Source organism: Acomys russatus, chromosome 10 (genome assembly GCF_903995435.1).
Source record: "Acomys russatus chromosome 10, mAcoRus1.1, whole genome shotgun sequence".
Taxonomy (NCBI): domain Eukaryota; kingdom Metazoa; phylum Chordata; class Mammalia; order Rodentia; family Muridae; genus Acomys; species Acomys russatus.
Window position 1 is genome coordinate 75,610,144 of NC_067146.1, and position 16,153 is coordinate 75,626,296.

The 16,153-nt window shown below is 43.0% G+C and overlaps 1 protein-coding gene across 1 annotated transcript in view; it reads right to left on the reverse strand.

Annotated features, from left to right (window-relative positions):
* Positions 1-16,153, reverse strand: part of Cntnap2 (contactin associated protein 2) — a 2,113,217-nt gene that overhangs the window by 494,758 nt on the left and 1,602,306 nt on the right. Inside the window, exon 14 of the mRNA XM_051152463.1 lies at positions 4,807-4,963. Within this exon, the coding sequence (XP_051008420.1) occupies positions 4,807-4,963 (157 nt within the window). The remainder of the gene's footprint in view (positions 1-4,806; positions 4,964-16,153) is intronic.

Sequence of the window (16,153 nt, forward strand, 5' to 3'; positions counted from 1 at the left end):
TACTTTGCACTCATTTGAGTTTCCTCTGTCTTTGCCATTGAAGTAAGCCCGTGGGAAGAAGTAACTTTCTTTTGGGGCTGAAAGCAGTCTGAGATGGAGGCCAACAGGGCATTGCACTTACCTTACAGCACATTCAGAGTGATTTCCTGTGTGAACTGTACTTGTTTTCCCTCTCCCTGAATCTCACAGCAAAGGAAGTATCATCAGTACTTACTCAGAGCCACAGAGGTCACCTGGATCCTGTCCCTCACTCACATCTAGTCGGGGGCAGGGCAGTGGCACCCAAAGTCAACTTTCCTGACTGTTTTGGGGGGGGGCAGGCTCCCAGACAATGTCACAGAGCAATCTTACACCCACGCTTATGAGCCATGGATGGCAATGCTTCACCCCGGGCGGGGGGGGGGGGGGCGGCGAATCCTTTCCTGCTTATGTCCAGTGGAGAGGGAGGGCAGCAAGGGCTGGGTGCATTCTGCAGAATAGCTGCCTCTCGTGCCATTTCTGTGGGTACCAGGCTGGAGACTGAAACAAAATAGCCCTCAATAATTCCTGATTTTTGAGCTTGTCCATTGTACCTGGGGGGAGATGGGGTGGAATCTGACTTGAGGCCTGCTGCAGAGCCGGGAGAGAGCAAGAAGGGACCACTCCCCAGTAAGGTTTATTTCTGATTCTTCACTTGGAATCTCTGGGAAACACAACATAAACCACATAGAAGAATTTCATATGGAACAGTTAGCAAAGTGATTACAGCATTTGCTTTGCAAGTGTTGTAGGGGCAAAATTAATGCCACATCCTATCCTATATGCAGTTTATATTCTACAATTAATGATGGTCTGTATGAGAACTTGTCCTCTAGGTGCCCTTTCCCCTGCATTCTGGGAATGACACCTGCCAGCACTCTCCAGAAACTTCACCGGAACAATTAGATACAATTAATGCCCAATGATCTTCTGAGATAAAGCAACTTCCCTGGAGATTCAGCCTCCTGGACCCAACCTGCTTGAAGGTCCACATTCCTGAGACTCACAACCTTCCCTGGAGATCCAGCCTCCACCCAACCTGCCTGAAGGATTGCATTCCTAAGACTCACGACCCCCCGCTTATGGTTTTTTCCTTACTTCCCTGTGACCTCCACCCCTAATAGTTTTCCCTTATAAACCCATTACCCTTGAAGCTCCGGTATCACTCTCCTATCCTGCTGCACCAGGAAGGATTGTGATCCGAAGCTCTGAGCCCGTAATACAGGACCCTGTGTATATTGCATTGGTATCGAGTGCTGGTGGTCTTTTTTTGGGTTCTTGCGATCTGGGTAATTTCGGCATAAGAGTGTAAAGACCTGAGGTTGATACCCAGAACTCATGCAGAAGGGCCAGAGCTGGGAGTGGTGAAGCATGATTATAATCTTAACATTGACGAGGCCTGGGGTGGCTCTGGCCAGTCAGCCTAGCTTCATTGATAAACTCCAGGCCAATGGGAGACCTTATCTTAAAATAAGGTGGATAGTCATTCTGCGGAACTTGACACCCAAGATTGTCCTCTGCTCTCCACATGGGCACACACACACACACACACACATACACACACACACTGACTTGCACACATGTGTACTTGTACACATATCCTATACACATCACACATGCATATGTACACACCTGAACACAGCTGTGCACCTTTATATCTCCCCCACATACATCCATAAAATGCCAAATGTTTGTCCAAAATACAGTACCTGTGTTATGTGTCATTAGACAAACTCAACAGAAGCAAAGTAGTGGTAAGGATATCCTAGTCACTATTTGGGCATGAGGGAACACGCTACCTGCAGCAACAATGTCTAGTTCATCCAAAGCTTGCGCGAGGAGGCTGGAACAAGCCTAGCCACACTCAGCTTTCTGTTCTAGGTCCTGCATTCAGTTACGTTCTTTGGAAGGTTCCAGAGGCAAATGCATTTGTCTGAAGTCCCTATTTCTTCCCTGAAATCCCACTAATGGTGGTTCTGGGTTTGATCACAGATATTTGGTTAGTGTCTCTCGGCTGAACTCAGCATCTGCCTCCTCCACCTAGACTACTTGGTCTCATATGGATTGCTGCCACTTCATTTCAAGGGGCACAAACAGCAAGCCGGTGTGGTCTTCTCTTTCTTCTCTCCTGGTTATAAACTACTAACTCGCAAGACACATGCTGTCACTCACAATGGTCCTTCCAATCTATGCCTCAAGGACTTGATGGTTTTTCAAGGACTGTGGTGGTTTGAATGAGACCGAGGCCCCCATTATCTCTGTTGTTTCAACCCCAGTTGCTGGGGTTGTTTGAGGCAGCTTAGGGAGTGGGGCCTTGTTGGGGGAAGTACCCCACTGCGGGCAAGTTTTGAGATTTAACGCTGTGTCTCCTGCTGTGTTTGCTTGGTGCTCAAGATTAAACTGTCAGCTTGCCACTCCAGCTGCCATGCTTGCCTGCTGCTGGGATGGTGATAGACTCTTGTCCCTCAGGAACTTTAAGCCCAAGCAAACCCTTCCTTCTACTAGTTTCCTTAGTCATGATATTTTATCATATCAACAGAAAGGGAACTAACAAAGAGACTTTTGTGACATCATTTTGCTGATCCTGTCTTTCCTTTGGCACTGTCCACGTGACAGTCTGCATAGGACCTCATGCCGCATCACGGTACCATGGCATTGACAGTTCCTGCACAGGCTCTGCTCATGTATGCTTTCCCCTTCAATAGCCTCAAGCCAGGTTAGCTGTCATTTGAGCATGACACTTTCTCTGAGGACATTCTTGACTCCTCCCCGACCCTCCCTCAGTTAGTGTTAACATTTCCCCCACTAGCTAGTTGAGTCCTACACATTTTCCTCGGAGCAGTGACTGTGTCTTGGTGACGGCATGGGTATGCCTCTTCCTATAATTGGTTTGTGAGATGCCTGTGGATGAAGGACATAGCCTATTGTCCAACAGTCCCTTTGCACCCAGCGTGATATCTAGAAACAAAGAGGTTTACTTGGAGGCATGCCCTAGATTTTCCTCTCCCTGCCTTTCTCAGTGCTCCTATGAGCTAGGGCAAGAAGAACTGAACAGTGCTGATGGTAACGACTGTCTGGCTGTGCCAAGTCAGCCTCGTGAAGGGCCAGGGAATCAGAGCAGAGGAGACGAGTGGATCAAAGAGTCTTCCAGCCCTGCTGACTGACACACACATAACCAGGGAAAAGTGAAAATGAGCCAGGGCAGAGCTGCCTGTTGGTGCTTTTGGCTGTTTTATCCCCAGTACCTGGCTGAATCCCTGTCGTGTAAGTGTTCAACTGATATTTGCTGAAGACATGACAGATGGGTGGACTGACGGAACCAAGAAAAGGTTAGCCTAAGTGCCCATGCCCTTCCCGATTTTAACTTCACTCTTTGGGCAGTGTGTGTGTGTGTGTGTGTGTGTGTGTGTGTGTGTGTGTGTGTAAGTGTAGATGTGTTCTTCAAAATGGAAAATTAGCTATTAGAATTTTCGTTTCACAACAAACCATGGGTGAAACATAATGAGGAACCAGAGAGACTGCACAGTGGTTTGGGGCACAGAGGACTCAGGTTCAAATGCCAGCACCTCCACTGGGTAGCTTATAGCTGCCTGGATTCTAGCTCTAGAGGATCTGATGGCCTCTTCTGGCCTCTGAGGCCTCCACACACAACTGACAGACATTCATACAGTTTTTTAATATTTAAAAAATAAATCTAAAAAATGATAATGATAGCTACTTATGTTTTGCACAAGTAACACCCATGGATTCTAAGTCATAAGTCACTAAAGTAAACAGGAAACATACATACATAAATACAAACAGACATACTTGCATACATACATACAAAAGTAATACACATACACATTTTTTTTTTATATACTAAAAGAAACCAAACTCTTTGGAAGTCTGTAGATCTTCCTTCTAATAATCCTATTATTTTTGTGTTCTCAGAATTAGTTACTGAGTAACAGGTAGAATGCATTTAGCTTGTACATGCTTCTTGCAGACAGTGATTCCAGGTGCACTTGGGGAACCCAGGTTTGGTTACCCAAGAGACCTGAAGCCATGCAGAGCAGGAATGGACAGGAGGCTGTGACACTGTCTGACCTGTAGGAGGTGGGCTAGGCTTTTTCTTTTGCTTTCTAGTCTTCCAGCTAAACCTCTAGACCCTCTCTTCTTCTCCCAGAGAAGGACAGCTGATTTTATCTTTATCTGTGACTGACACGGCAGCCTTAGTCACTCACTGTGAAGCAGGGCAAAAGCCAGCAGAGGGATGAAAACAACCCAAAATAGATCTTTCTTGAACTGATTTGTATCAGGGTTATAAACAATTCAGAGTCTGATGGCAAAGGAGACAGGCAAGCACTTGTGGGTAGTGAGAACAAAGGATCCTTTGCCTTTCTTTCCTTTTCCTATGTACTAAAGTAAGCATCCTGGGAGCCTAAAGCCTTTGCCAGAGGGAGTGGTCTTTTCTCCTTTTCCCTCTGCACCCAGCATTCTGCCCTAACTGTTCCCTCTGTTCTGGCAGAGCACAGAGCGAGAATGCAAATCAGTGCTGTCAACATGACCCATTGTTTTCCTCTCAGAATGGAATATGAACACATCAATTATGTGTCAGTCAGCGTCTAAATTTAGACCCCTGTCACACTGACCTTGTTCTGCGTTTGTATTGTTAGGGCACTTCTGACATTTGCCTAACCGAGTTAGCACCCGCCCCACATTTCTCACCTACTACCCTCTCACCTTAGCACTTCCCAAGACTTCCCTTTTATTACCCCATGTGACCTGCAGACTTGGGCCACTCACCACTGCTTGTAATCCGCGTCACAGTTGCAGTAGTACTTGGGATCTGTGCAGTTGCGCTCGATGCCACAGGCACACTTCTGAATGCCAGGCTCTGAGCCTCCCCAGTAGTAGTGCTTCTCGTTGGCTTTGCCAACCCACCAAGTGTAAGGACTTCCATCTACAAGAAAGGGGAAAGACACATTTAGGGAGGGCCCTGAATTGCATCAGTATAATATCCTTGTCCCATCTTCCTAGGAGCTGTTGCAGTCTCTGATAGGCTGAAAGGCACAAACCATACTTAAAGTAAGATTAGTTCAATAATAGGAAAATGCTATTAAAAAATCAGACAGAATATCAAAGTTCAAGATCCTTTGGTGTCCATATTTCTCCTTGGATGAAGCTTTGACACTCAAGCATCCATAACTTATGTATTAACTCAGTGAACTGAGATCCTACAGGGAGTCTGTCAGCCTGCATTGGAGGCACGTGGACCATTCTGCAATCTGCAATGAACTTCATAGCTACTTTTGTTTTTCTGTGAACTGATATAAGTATGGAGATAAAAGATGACAGGAGCGAAGTGTGGCTTTGTCATGTCTAAGTTTGACCTCCCAATTTTTATTCACGAAAGACTTAGTTCTAGAAAGGCTAAGCCCTTCTTTTACCACCCAGGAGATTAATGCCCCACACCAAAGGTCAGAGATCATATCACACAACACTCATTATCTGCTATGTAGTCAGCTATCTGTGTCCACAGCATCTATATTCATGCAGCCAAGAAACTGTGCATCAAAGAAGAATGGGGAAAAACCAAACAGACAGACAAACAAACAAACAAACCTGTGTCTGTGCCAAAAATACAAAGACCTCTTGGAGCAATTCCCTCAGCAACAACCCTTTACACAGCTATTAGAATTGATCTAGAGATGATGCAATGTATCAGAGAAGACACTGGCACGTAGGTTATACGAGTGTTACCCATGTGATAGAAGAGACCTGAGTATTTTGTCTACAGATGCTGGCATCTGCAGGAGCTCCTAGATCCGAATCCTCTATCTCTTCCATTCATTTGTTCACCCTTGTGCCTGATTATCAAAATCCCTGATGTGTTTCCGTTATGTGCCAAGCATTATAATACACCCTTTAGAATAAGGGGGGAGAAATGCAGGTCTGGGGGGATACAGACAAATTAATATTATGAACATGGAGAGGGTGTGAGGAAGAGGAGGTGATGATGCATCTTTTCTTGGAGCTGTGTCTTACAGGTTGTGTGGGCAAGATCTAAGGGAGCCAAGATGTAAGAGAGGAAGGGAATCCTATAAACAAAGGGACCAGGGAGATAAAATTCAAAGGAAGAGTTTTACATGCAAAATGTATGCAGACGAATGCATGCGGTACAGAGCAGGGCAGGGGAGATTCCTTTGGGAGTGCAGCAGCAGCAGCAGCAGCAGCAGCAGCAGCAGCAGCAGCAGCAGCACAAGACAGCACTAGAGAGCAAATGAGGGCTGAGCTGTAGAAGTCTTTGTCCAAATGAGAAATTGTTTCACACTGACTAGTTCTTGCTTCTCAAGGCTTCTTTCCTGCATCTTAAGAAGACTAAACTTTCTCCTGAAATAATAGGAGGCCACTGAAAGATTTGGAGCTGGGAGCCATTACTGTTAAATTTGGGCTTTAAAAATCTAGAGAAAGATAAAAAGATGAGTTACCCTGTGATAAAATCAGGGAGGGTAGATGTGAAGTTCCCTTAATGATGGAGAAGATAACTAATAACGTGGTACTAGGAGAGGATAAAGGGAAAATGGAAAGAGTCTGGGATAGCCAGAGTAGGTGGGATGTGGGTGAGTTGGGGAGCAGAAGGCACCATGAAGTCACTCTGGGTCTTTGGTCCAGGTAACCAGGAGAGTGTTGGTATGCGTCATCTGGGTAGGAAGAAGGGCAAACATTTTGAAATTGAAGGAATGTTAAAAAAAGATGAAGAGTCTGACACAGACTACAGGCAATCAGATGCAGACTTCTAATCTCAGGAGCATTTCCTGAGCTGGAAGTCTTGTTTTGGGAACCATCAGGGCAAGGCAGAAAATATTGGGAGAGGCAGAGATGCAGGTGGGATCTGTAAGCATACGACAGCATTTCAAACCGCATTGCAATTCCACAGAAGGCTGCCAGAAGAAGTGCAAGGAAAATGCATCCATTTCCAGAGAATGGTAGGAAGAAAAGCCTGGAGACAGAAAGAATGAGAGGGAGGTTGAGAAGATGCTAACCATGGCATCTTTTTCTTTCATCTTACTGTGCTGAGAGCACTCGGCGTGAAATCTCCCTTCTTAAAAAATAGTCTAAGGTACTTGATAGACCTTGTTAATCATCGCTATGGTACCATCCAAAAATGCTCTAGAACCCATTCACCTTGTTTAACTGAACCCTTTATCGATTAGCAATGGCTCCGCTTCCTCTATTCTTGGCTCCATTGACATCCACTCTCTTTGATTCTGTGGTTTTACTGTTTTAGAATCCTGCCACAATTGCGATGATGCACGCAGTATGTGTGTCTGTAGCCAATACAATTTCCTTTCTGTTTTCTCCTTCTGTCAGCCTTTATTCTTATTTTATTGTTTCTATACTGAAATAACACTATTTTTGATAAGGAAGAAAATAAGCAATAGGTAAGAATGTGGATGAATCTTAGGGATACATACTGAGAGAACAGATGCACCTTGGAGGAAACTGAGAATGATGGAATTAATGGAGGTTGTGCCAGCCAGCAAGCCAAAGACAAAATCTCTATGTCTGTAGAGGAAATTCCATCATACAAATCTACCTCCACCCATCCTTTCAGGATGCTAAGTATACATTTGTGTCTGCTAGTGCTCCTAAGAAAGATGTCGGGAAGGCTGGCATTGTCCGACCGCCAACTGGACTATCACAACCTCCAAGCAAATAATATCATAAAGTACCATGGCGGAATAATGCACACACATCTGTGATATCAAGTGAGGTACTACATTAGTTTTCCTCATGAGCAGTTTTGTTAAAATGTAGGTGGTTTAAAGTCACTGTAAATGTTTTGGAACTCAGGATCATGCTCCCTGTAATGAAGGAGCCAACACTCTAACTTGAGAAGGAACCAGTCAGGTATTCTATCCCATATAAGTACCCAGATTTCACTTAATTTTGAGTTTACTGTTTTCCATGCTATGATCATCATGGGAAACCTAAACTAGACTTGATTTGGGAGGTAGAGAGAACTACTGGCTGGTTTTGTGTTAACTTGACACAAATTAGAGCCATCAAAGAGGAAGGAGCCTCGGATGAGAAAAATGCTTCCCTGGGCTACAGCTGTAAGGCATTTGTTTCAATTAGTGATCAATGATGTGGAGAGCCTGGCCCAGGCCCTGGTGGGTGGTGCCATCCCTGGGCTGGTGGTCCTGGGTGCTATAAGAAGGCAGGTTGAGCAAAGCCATGGGTAGCAATCCAGTAAGCGGCATCCTCTATGGGCTCTGCCTCAGTTTCTGCCTCTAGGCTCCTGTCCTGCTTGAGCTCCTAACCTGACTTCCTCCAGTGATGAGCTATGATCTGGAAGCATAAGCAACTGAATAAACCCTTTCTTCTCTGACTTGCTTTTTTGTCATGGTGCTTTGACGCAGAAATAGAATCTCTGGCTAAGACAAGAGGGATTTTGACTCTATTTGAAAGAGATAGGGGAACCAGCTCGCTGAGATGAGGGGCCATTCTGCATCTGTGTTCTTTCCAGCTAGGCCCAATGCAGCAGAGGAGTTACCGTAATTTGAACTCTGCATTTGAATTATTTTGCTTCAAGTTCTCATCTCTTTCTGTTGGGGTCAGGGATTAAGTACCTGACTTTTGATGCTTCCCAAATGTCAAAGCCATGACCCCAAAATACGATATTGGTTTCTTTTCGTAACATCCACAGTTTTAAAAAAAGGCTAGCAAAGTCTTGTTTTATGGGAACTATATAGTCTTTGCCATCCTAAGAGACCTTGAGGTCCTTGGCCTTTGAGCTGCACTTCCTGTGGTGACTCTGTCGCTGGCGATGTTACAGAGGAAAAGGAAGTTCTGGAAAGGATCCGCATCTGGCTGTGCCTGGGAACTCCCAAAGGACTGTCTGCAGAGCCTGATTGGCTGATGAGAGTTTCAGTAGCAGTGTTGCAGGTCCATAGGCTAAATGCCTTATTTTGGGCTAAGATCTGGCCTTCTGGAATAGCCATTCCTTGATCACCTCTGTACTGGAACTAAAAATCTTTGTGACAATAGATAAAAAGCTCATAGAATCTATTGACTTAAAAGCAACTAGATTCTACCAACCCAGAAGATGAGAATGGCCCGAGAACATCTTAGGCCTATAGGAAAGCTTGCCCCATCTCGACACACCTGCCTCACTGATGTACCACCCGCCAATGCTCATCTCTGATGTACCACCATTTTAAATTTGCTTTGGTTCTGTAAAGACTATAAAAGCTTCACAAAACCGCTTCTGCATTAGAACATGGAATTTGGGGTGACCTATGCTTTCATTCCCAAGCCGGGGTCCCTACAATGGCTCCATAACAAGCTATCTTTTCCTCCCCTTTTGGATGAGAGCTGTGGTTTTGTGTCAAGGGAAAAAAAAAAAAAAAACATGCAAAGACAGATGCTACGGGGCCGACCTTGCAAAAGGCACACAGGCCAGACCTAACCCTAGCAATATAGAAACATTTCCTCCTTAGCTACCAAATCCAGTTTTAGCATTTCACTTTTTAGCTGAGTAATGCTAAAGGGCTTCTCCCCTTAGTAAATTTCTGTTAGTGTCATTGTTTTAGGAAATTAGAAGATGTTATACTTTCTGAATGGGAACAGGGATAAACCAGACACAAACAGAGCTGGAGGTAATGGACCAATGGTCAGGAAACGTCCTATTTAGTCCATGCTAAAAAAAGGCTCAGCAAAAGGATCTGTATCTCAGGCCCTGAGTCTCGTGCCTTTCTTTGCAGTGGCCAATAGCAACAGCGTCTCACTGTCTTCTTGTGATTTCAGGTAGGAGCTAACGTGACCCCAGAGCTGTCTATGGTTCAATATACTTTGTGAAAATCAGAATGATCTCAACAAAAGGAGTAAGACAGCATTCAGCCTCACCTTTGGAAGGGGACTGTGAAAACGGAAGAAGAGAGCCAGCTGGTCACCAGCAGCCCCTTCAGGGACTGCCTAGATGCCCTGGGAAGGAAGTGTTATTGTCAAGTTTGTTTAGATGCGTAGCAAGAGCTCTCAGATCTGCAGGAGAGCCAGGCTGTGTAGTGTGTGTGTGTGTGTGTGTGTGTGTGTGTGTGTATGTGTGCACACATATGCATGTGAGTGTTTCTGCAGGTAGATGTGGATTTTATGTGCCTGGATGCATGTCTATGTGTGCATATGTATCCACAGGCCAGAGGTCAACCCTGCGAGTTATTCCTTAGGTCACCACATCTGGTTTTGAACTCATCATAGAGGAGGCTATGCTGACTGGCTGGCAAACACCCCCAGATCCCCACCTTCCTCGCTAACTCATTTTAAGTGAAATTTGATCTGGAGATCAAATTCATATTCGCACTTTTCCAATGGAATACTCTCACCCTAACTGTCCAGTTTTACAGGGAAGAAGATCCTCATTTCAGTGCAGGGAAAGACACTTTGTAGGTCCCAGGATGCACAGAGGCGGTCTACAGTGGCATTTTCTTTGTTCAGTCTGAAGCGATGACATACCAGGGAGAGCATGAGAGGACTAGGGTATGAAGCCTCCTCTCCTGTCTGCACCTTTGCTCAGACCACAATGCCACTGTTGGTAGAACCAAAGCTTCAGGTTAGGGAGGTGCAAAGCTGATGTTACCAGGTTCTCTTTCCTGGCAGATAAATCAAGCCCAGTACGAAGCACATGACTCAGCTGCTTTGCTTTTGTCACAAGCAAACAAATGAAATGCCAATAAGACAAACATTTGCCTACAAACACACACACACACACACACACACACACACACACACACAAAGGAAATTGTATACTTTGTTATTCATACTGGATAATTTTGTAAAATCACTATAACAGAAATAAATTATTAACTTCTTATATGTTTTATATTCACCAAGAGAAGAGTGGTGCAATTTTGTTTAAGCAAAGAACTGCCTATTTCAATGCTGTGTTAATGATGCTGGTTTCCTTTATAAGCCATTATTTACATGTTAACTGGCTTTGGGGGAAAACAGTTAAAAGCAATCGAAATGGAAAGACAAGAGTATGAAACGGTAAGAGAAGAAACTAATGACCCAAGAGCTTAGAAACTTTTCTTTAGCCTTTGAGCGTGAAGATTCTAGTTAACTGTGGCATGGAGGTGAGCCACTGTCGCTGACCAGTGCAGGCCACATTGACCACATTCTAGATTAGCCAGAGACCAGGTTGCTGTGGTGAGGCGTAAGCCAGACAAGGATGGAATGGACTCGCATCAACCTGCTGTTTAGATCTACTTCAGATCAAACTGCACCACGGCGAAGGGTTTCACATAAGCTGAGTGAAGCTAGAAAAGCAAGAACCGAGAGCATTCCAGTGGTCTTGTTAATAATGAATGGTTTCAGAAGTGCCAGACCAAATGCACGGCGACCCCTGAAAATGCAGCCCACACATGGGTCTTCCAGAATGTGTTCTTTAGAGTGGAGAACAGGGCTACATTGTGGCTTAACAGGCTGCTTAGCTAGTATGCAGATGTGCCTCAAACAAGACTCAGCTTTGTGACTGGGACCTCTAATGAGTTCCATTCGTTTACTTCTGGAAGACACTGAAAACACTGCTCTAAATTGTGCTCTAAATGAAAACATTTAACTATCACCACTTATCTTTTAGGGATTCACTGGAGACTTTTTAGCAAGAGAAAAAGAACACCCTTGGCTAGCCCCAAACCATCTTAGCATTTAGTGCCCCCTGCTGGCAGCTCCTTTGCAGCCACTGTTTTGGAATACTGGATGGAAATGGTCAAGGCGGTCTACTTACATGGCAGGATTCAACTCCTAGCACACCCATGTTAAAGTAAACCGGGCCAACACCTTTTATCCCAGCACTCGGGAGACAAAGGCAGGTGGATGGATCTCTGTGTGTTCGAGGCCAGCCTGGTCTAAAAAGTGAGTCCAGGACAGCCAGGCCTACAATAGAAACCCTGTCTCAAACAAAACAAAACAAAGTATTTTTAAAAATTACATATTCAAATTTCACATGCTGTCGTGGAATTGACACACATAAACAGTACAGTGGTCACGCCTGGGAAGAAAAGTACATGAACTAACCAGTCTTAGTCAGGCCCTTCCTAAGTTCAGGTTTCGACCTCTCTCTCATACCTTCCCGTGTCCTCAATGGATACCACTGGCCACTCTTACCTCAGCATGGCAGTTACAAATGATACGCTGGTTAATTAAAGACACCTGAACTGATACACTGTGTATGCAGAACACCCCCACACCAGAGAGAACCTTCCTTTTAATGCTAGTGATGTAAAGAAGAAAGATGCAAGACCTGGCGAAACAGCGCCCCCTTGCGCCCCACTGGTGGAGCCGGGTGAAAGTTTTGAGGCAAGTCAGCAGCCAGATTCTTCTTCTTCAGATAATCTGACAGCTGTAGTTTCCGATAATGACAGGGAGTTCCCTTCTTCTTCAGTTTGGAATGTGCCTGATCAAAGGAATTTAGAGCTCCAAGGTAACGGGGACGAGGACTGCTGGCATCAGGAGTGGGAAGTGGGGACTAATCACCAGTTGTAGAGTTTTCTGGCTTAGAGTTAGCCAGGCTTCTTTGACTTGTGGTGTTTATTTTTCTCAACGGACTCACTTTCAAAAACGGGACCATGCAGCCCATGTCAGGAGAGTCTCATGTAGAAGCAAGAGAACGCAAGGAGTGAGCACTTCCGGTTTTTTCTCCCAACACTGGTGGAAGGTAACATAGAAATGCAGAAGAGGGTTTCCAGTTTGCCTGGTCTCCCCCCCCCCGCCCCCCGCCCTGCGCCCCCTCCGCCGCGAGGAGATTCCAGTAAACACTGTAGATTCCTCAGCGTACAGAGAAGACTATGAAAAGAAGTCCAAAGGAAAATATTGAGACTGTCCCTAGTTATCTATGGGAATTTCTCACCAGACAAGTCTACCATATGTTGACCTGGAGGAAGGATTTTAGGTTCTGGACACTTGGGTTGTATGTAAAGAAAAAACAGGCCCAAATACTTTTACTGCCCATAGTCTTAACTTGTCTCCCAGTTAAGACGCTATTTCAGTCAGCTTTTCCTTGCTAAATATCTAAGAGAGAGGTTTATGTTAGTTCAAGCATTTACAGGTTACAGACAATGCTTGGTTGGCTCCAATACTTTTAGTTGTGTTCTCTCTCTCTCAGAAAGCAAAACAAAACAAACAAACAAACAAACTAAAAACTAAAAACAAAAAACCCCTCAAAACCAACCCCCCCAAACAAAACAAAACAAAACAAAAAACAAAAACTGTAATGACAGAGGGAAACTGGATCACAGATACGAAGGAGTGCTCGTGATATTTATTGCAGTAGCACCTTCACTTAATTCATATATTTCAGCACAGCATAGTTATTACCTTTTATTTTCCATTTCATAATAACAATTCTGCATTACAATGGCTGTATTTTACTGGTTAAACTAAAGACTTCATGAAAGTAAAATGAAAAAAATACCACACATCTTCGTATTATCACTGATGCAGCAGCTTATCATTTCCAGGCCCATATATATATATATATATATATATATATATATATATATATATATATATATATATATATTTTTTTTTTTTTTTGCAAAATCAGTGTATGAAGCTGTATAATATTCTCTTTTGTTTTCCAATCATCTATTTCTATGCCATTCTATGTTCAGGTAAAGACCAAACAAAAGAATGGATCTAGCACCCTTCTGCAGAGTTGAGACGTTGAGATTGCAGACAGTTGGGGAAAATGCATTATTTTAAAATTCTGATATAAACATTCAGTTTGATCATTAAAGGTGAACATTTTATCTCTCTGTGATTGAATGTCACTAAACTCATCTGATTAGGGATGACTAGAAATGAATGAAGTTGATTAGCTCAAGGTTGTATCTTTCAGAATCACATTGGATTTTGCTTTATCTTATTGATTTGAATCAGGGCCAAATTTAGAAATGCAGAGGGGAAGTTCAGATTGGACCTGAACTGAAATGTTAATTAATTAAGAATTAATTTTACTGCATAATATTTAAATTTATTTTATTGAATTGAACTTAATAGGTTTCAATCAAAGACCAATTTCACTGAGCAAAATTTGATGCAGTTGAATTCAATCATTTGAGTCCTATTCAAATGAATTAGATTAATTGGAATGGAATCAAGTGACAGATTTGATGGGAGTTCATAATTCTGAGCAGGCTTAAAGAGAGCAGAATGGGCCAGTCTCTCCAAGAGAACTTTGCTCTGGTTTAAACTAAGATCACTGGCACCATGGGCCCTCAAGAGCCTGGTCTGTTTCTTTACATCCACAGTCCTGGGAGCAAACTGTGTGAATAATGCCCCCAGAGATGGATAGAACTGCAGGCTGTTATTTCTTAGACTCTTTTTGTTTCTCTTAATTCTTCTCTCTTTTTAAGCACTGGTATGCTATTATATTTTGTATTGAAAATATTAGAAGATTGATCATTTTGGAAAAATTATTAGTAGCTTTTAAATTTTTAATTAAAACATAATTACATCATTTCTTCCCCTCCCTTTCTTCCTCCTAACCTCTCCCACGTCTCCCCACTCCCCAATTCCCTTTCAGATCGACTCCTTTTTCTTTATTATTGTTGTGTGTGTGTGTGTGTGTGTGTGTGTGTGTGTGTGCGCAACTAAGTATATAGAATCAACCTGTTGTATTCATTTAGTTGTTAACAGAGTCAACCTGTTGTATCTGTTTAGTTGTTAACGCTAGTCTGTTTCCTTGTTGCCAGCTTCTATCCCTTCACACTCCACGTCTCCTAATGCAGCAGCTACTGTCCAGTGCTAACCTAACTGTCCTTGAGGATTCCTGTGCTTCCAAAGCTTCAGGAAAGTCCTGTAAATGTTTAGGTTATAGCGTTGATTACACTTAAACTAGCTCGTGTGTCTAAGGCAACTGGGTCTACTTAGCATCTGCTAAGATTTTGAAAAATATGAACCGTTGCTTTGTTCAATGGTTTGTCAGCTTTTGTTAACTTTTTTCTTTTTTTACCTTGGAGCATTGATATTTTTTCAGATAATGTCAGAAATTATGTCATTATATGACACACATATGTATGTATGTATGTATATATACACACACACACACATACACACACACATATATATGCTTTGTTCCTTGGACTAGGAATTTTCTGTCTACTTACATAATTAAATTGATACTGGCCTAAGAGAATGGGTGATAAGTTGTGTAATTTGGCTTTAAAATGATTTTAACTTTCAAGATACAAGTAGAAATTTTATACTTCTGTCACATGCAACACAAAGCTTTAGATTGTGTACTCATTGCGGTGTAGGTAAATTGACCTAATTAACATGTGTATTACTCCACATTCTTACCATATTTACACATTCTCAGTGATTTTTCTAACTATAACACCCTGTTATTTACTGAACTGTGCACTAGGTCGCCTGGATGCTCTCCTCCTATCTAACTTTGTGTATCCTTTGGCAACAACCCCCCCGCCCTGCCCTCAACTCTCCTGTCTCAACCACTCCATGCTGTGGTCATCCATCAACTCTCTACTTCCATGAGTGCAACATTTGAAATGTCTTATGTACGTTTGATTGTGTGATATTTATCTTTCAATGTCTGGCTTGTTTGACTAAATATAATGCCCTCAGGTCCATGCATGCTACTGTAAAATATATAACAGCCTTATTTTTAAAGGTTGCATAGTGTTCTGCAGCATCTACATAGCACATTTTCTCTACCCATTCCCCATTCATTTGCAAGAAAACACTTTATTTGATTTCTTATCTTGGCTGTTGTGAACAGTGTTTCTGAAAATACCGTATTTTCTAAAAACATCTTTAGATCTTATTTATTATCTATCTATCTATCTATCATCTATCTATCTACATGTCTATATCTATCTGTGCTTTCTAGGTAGTATATTTTAGGGTTATTTTCTTACAACACTTTTTCAAATATTAGGGGAGTGATTTTAGGAGTCCATGATCAAGAAAATAATGGGAAAATTATTTTCTGTCTTTTATAGGGGATCTGTATTTTCTATCTGACGGGGGCGTTCTCTCACTGTTGTGGTCATTGTGGCTCTATCACTCACATCTGAATATCTATTTTTTCAGTTCTTTTAAGTTTCATCTATGGGTCCTAACACTAAGC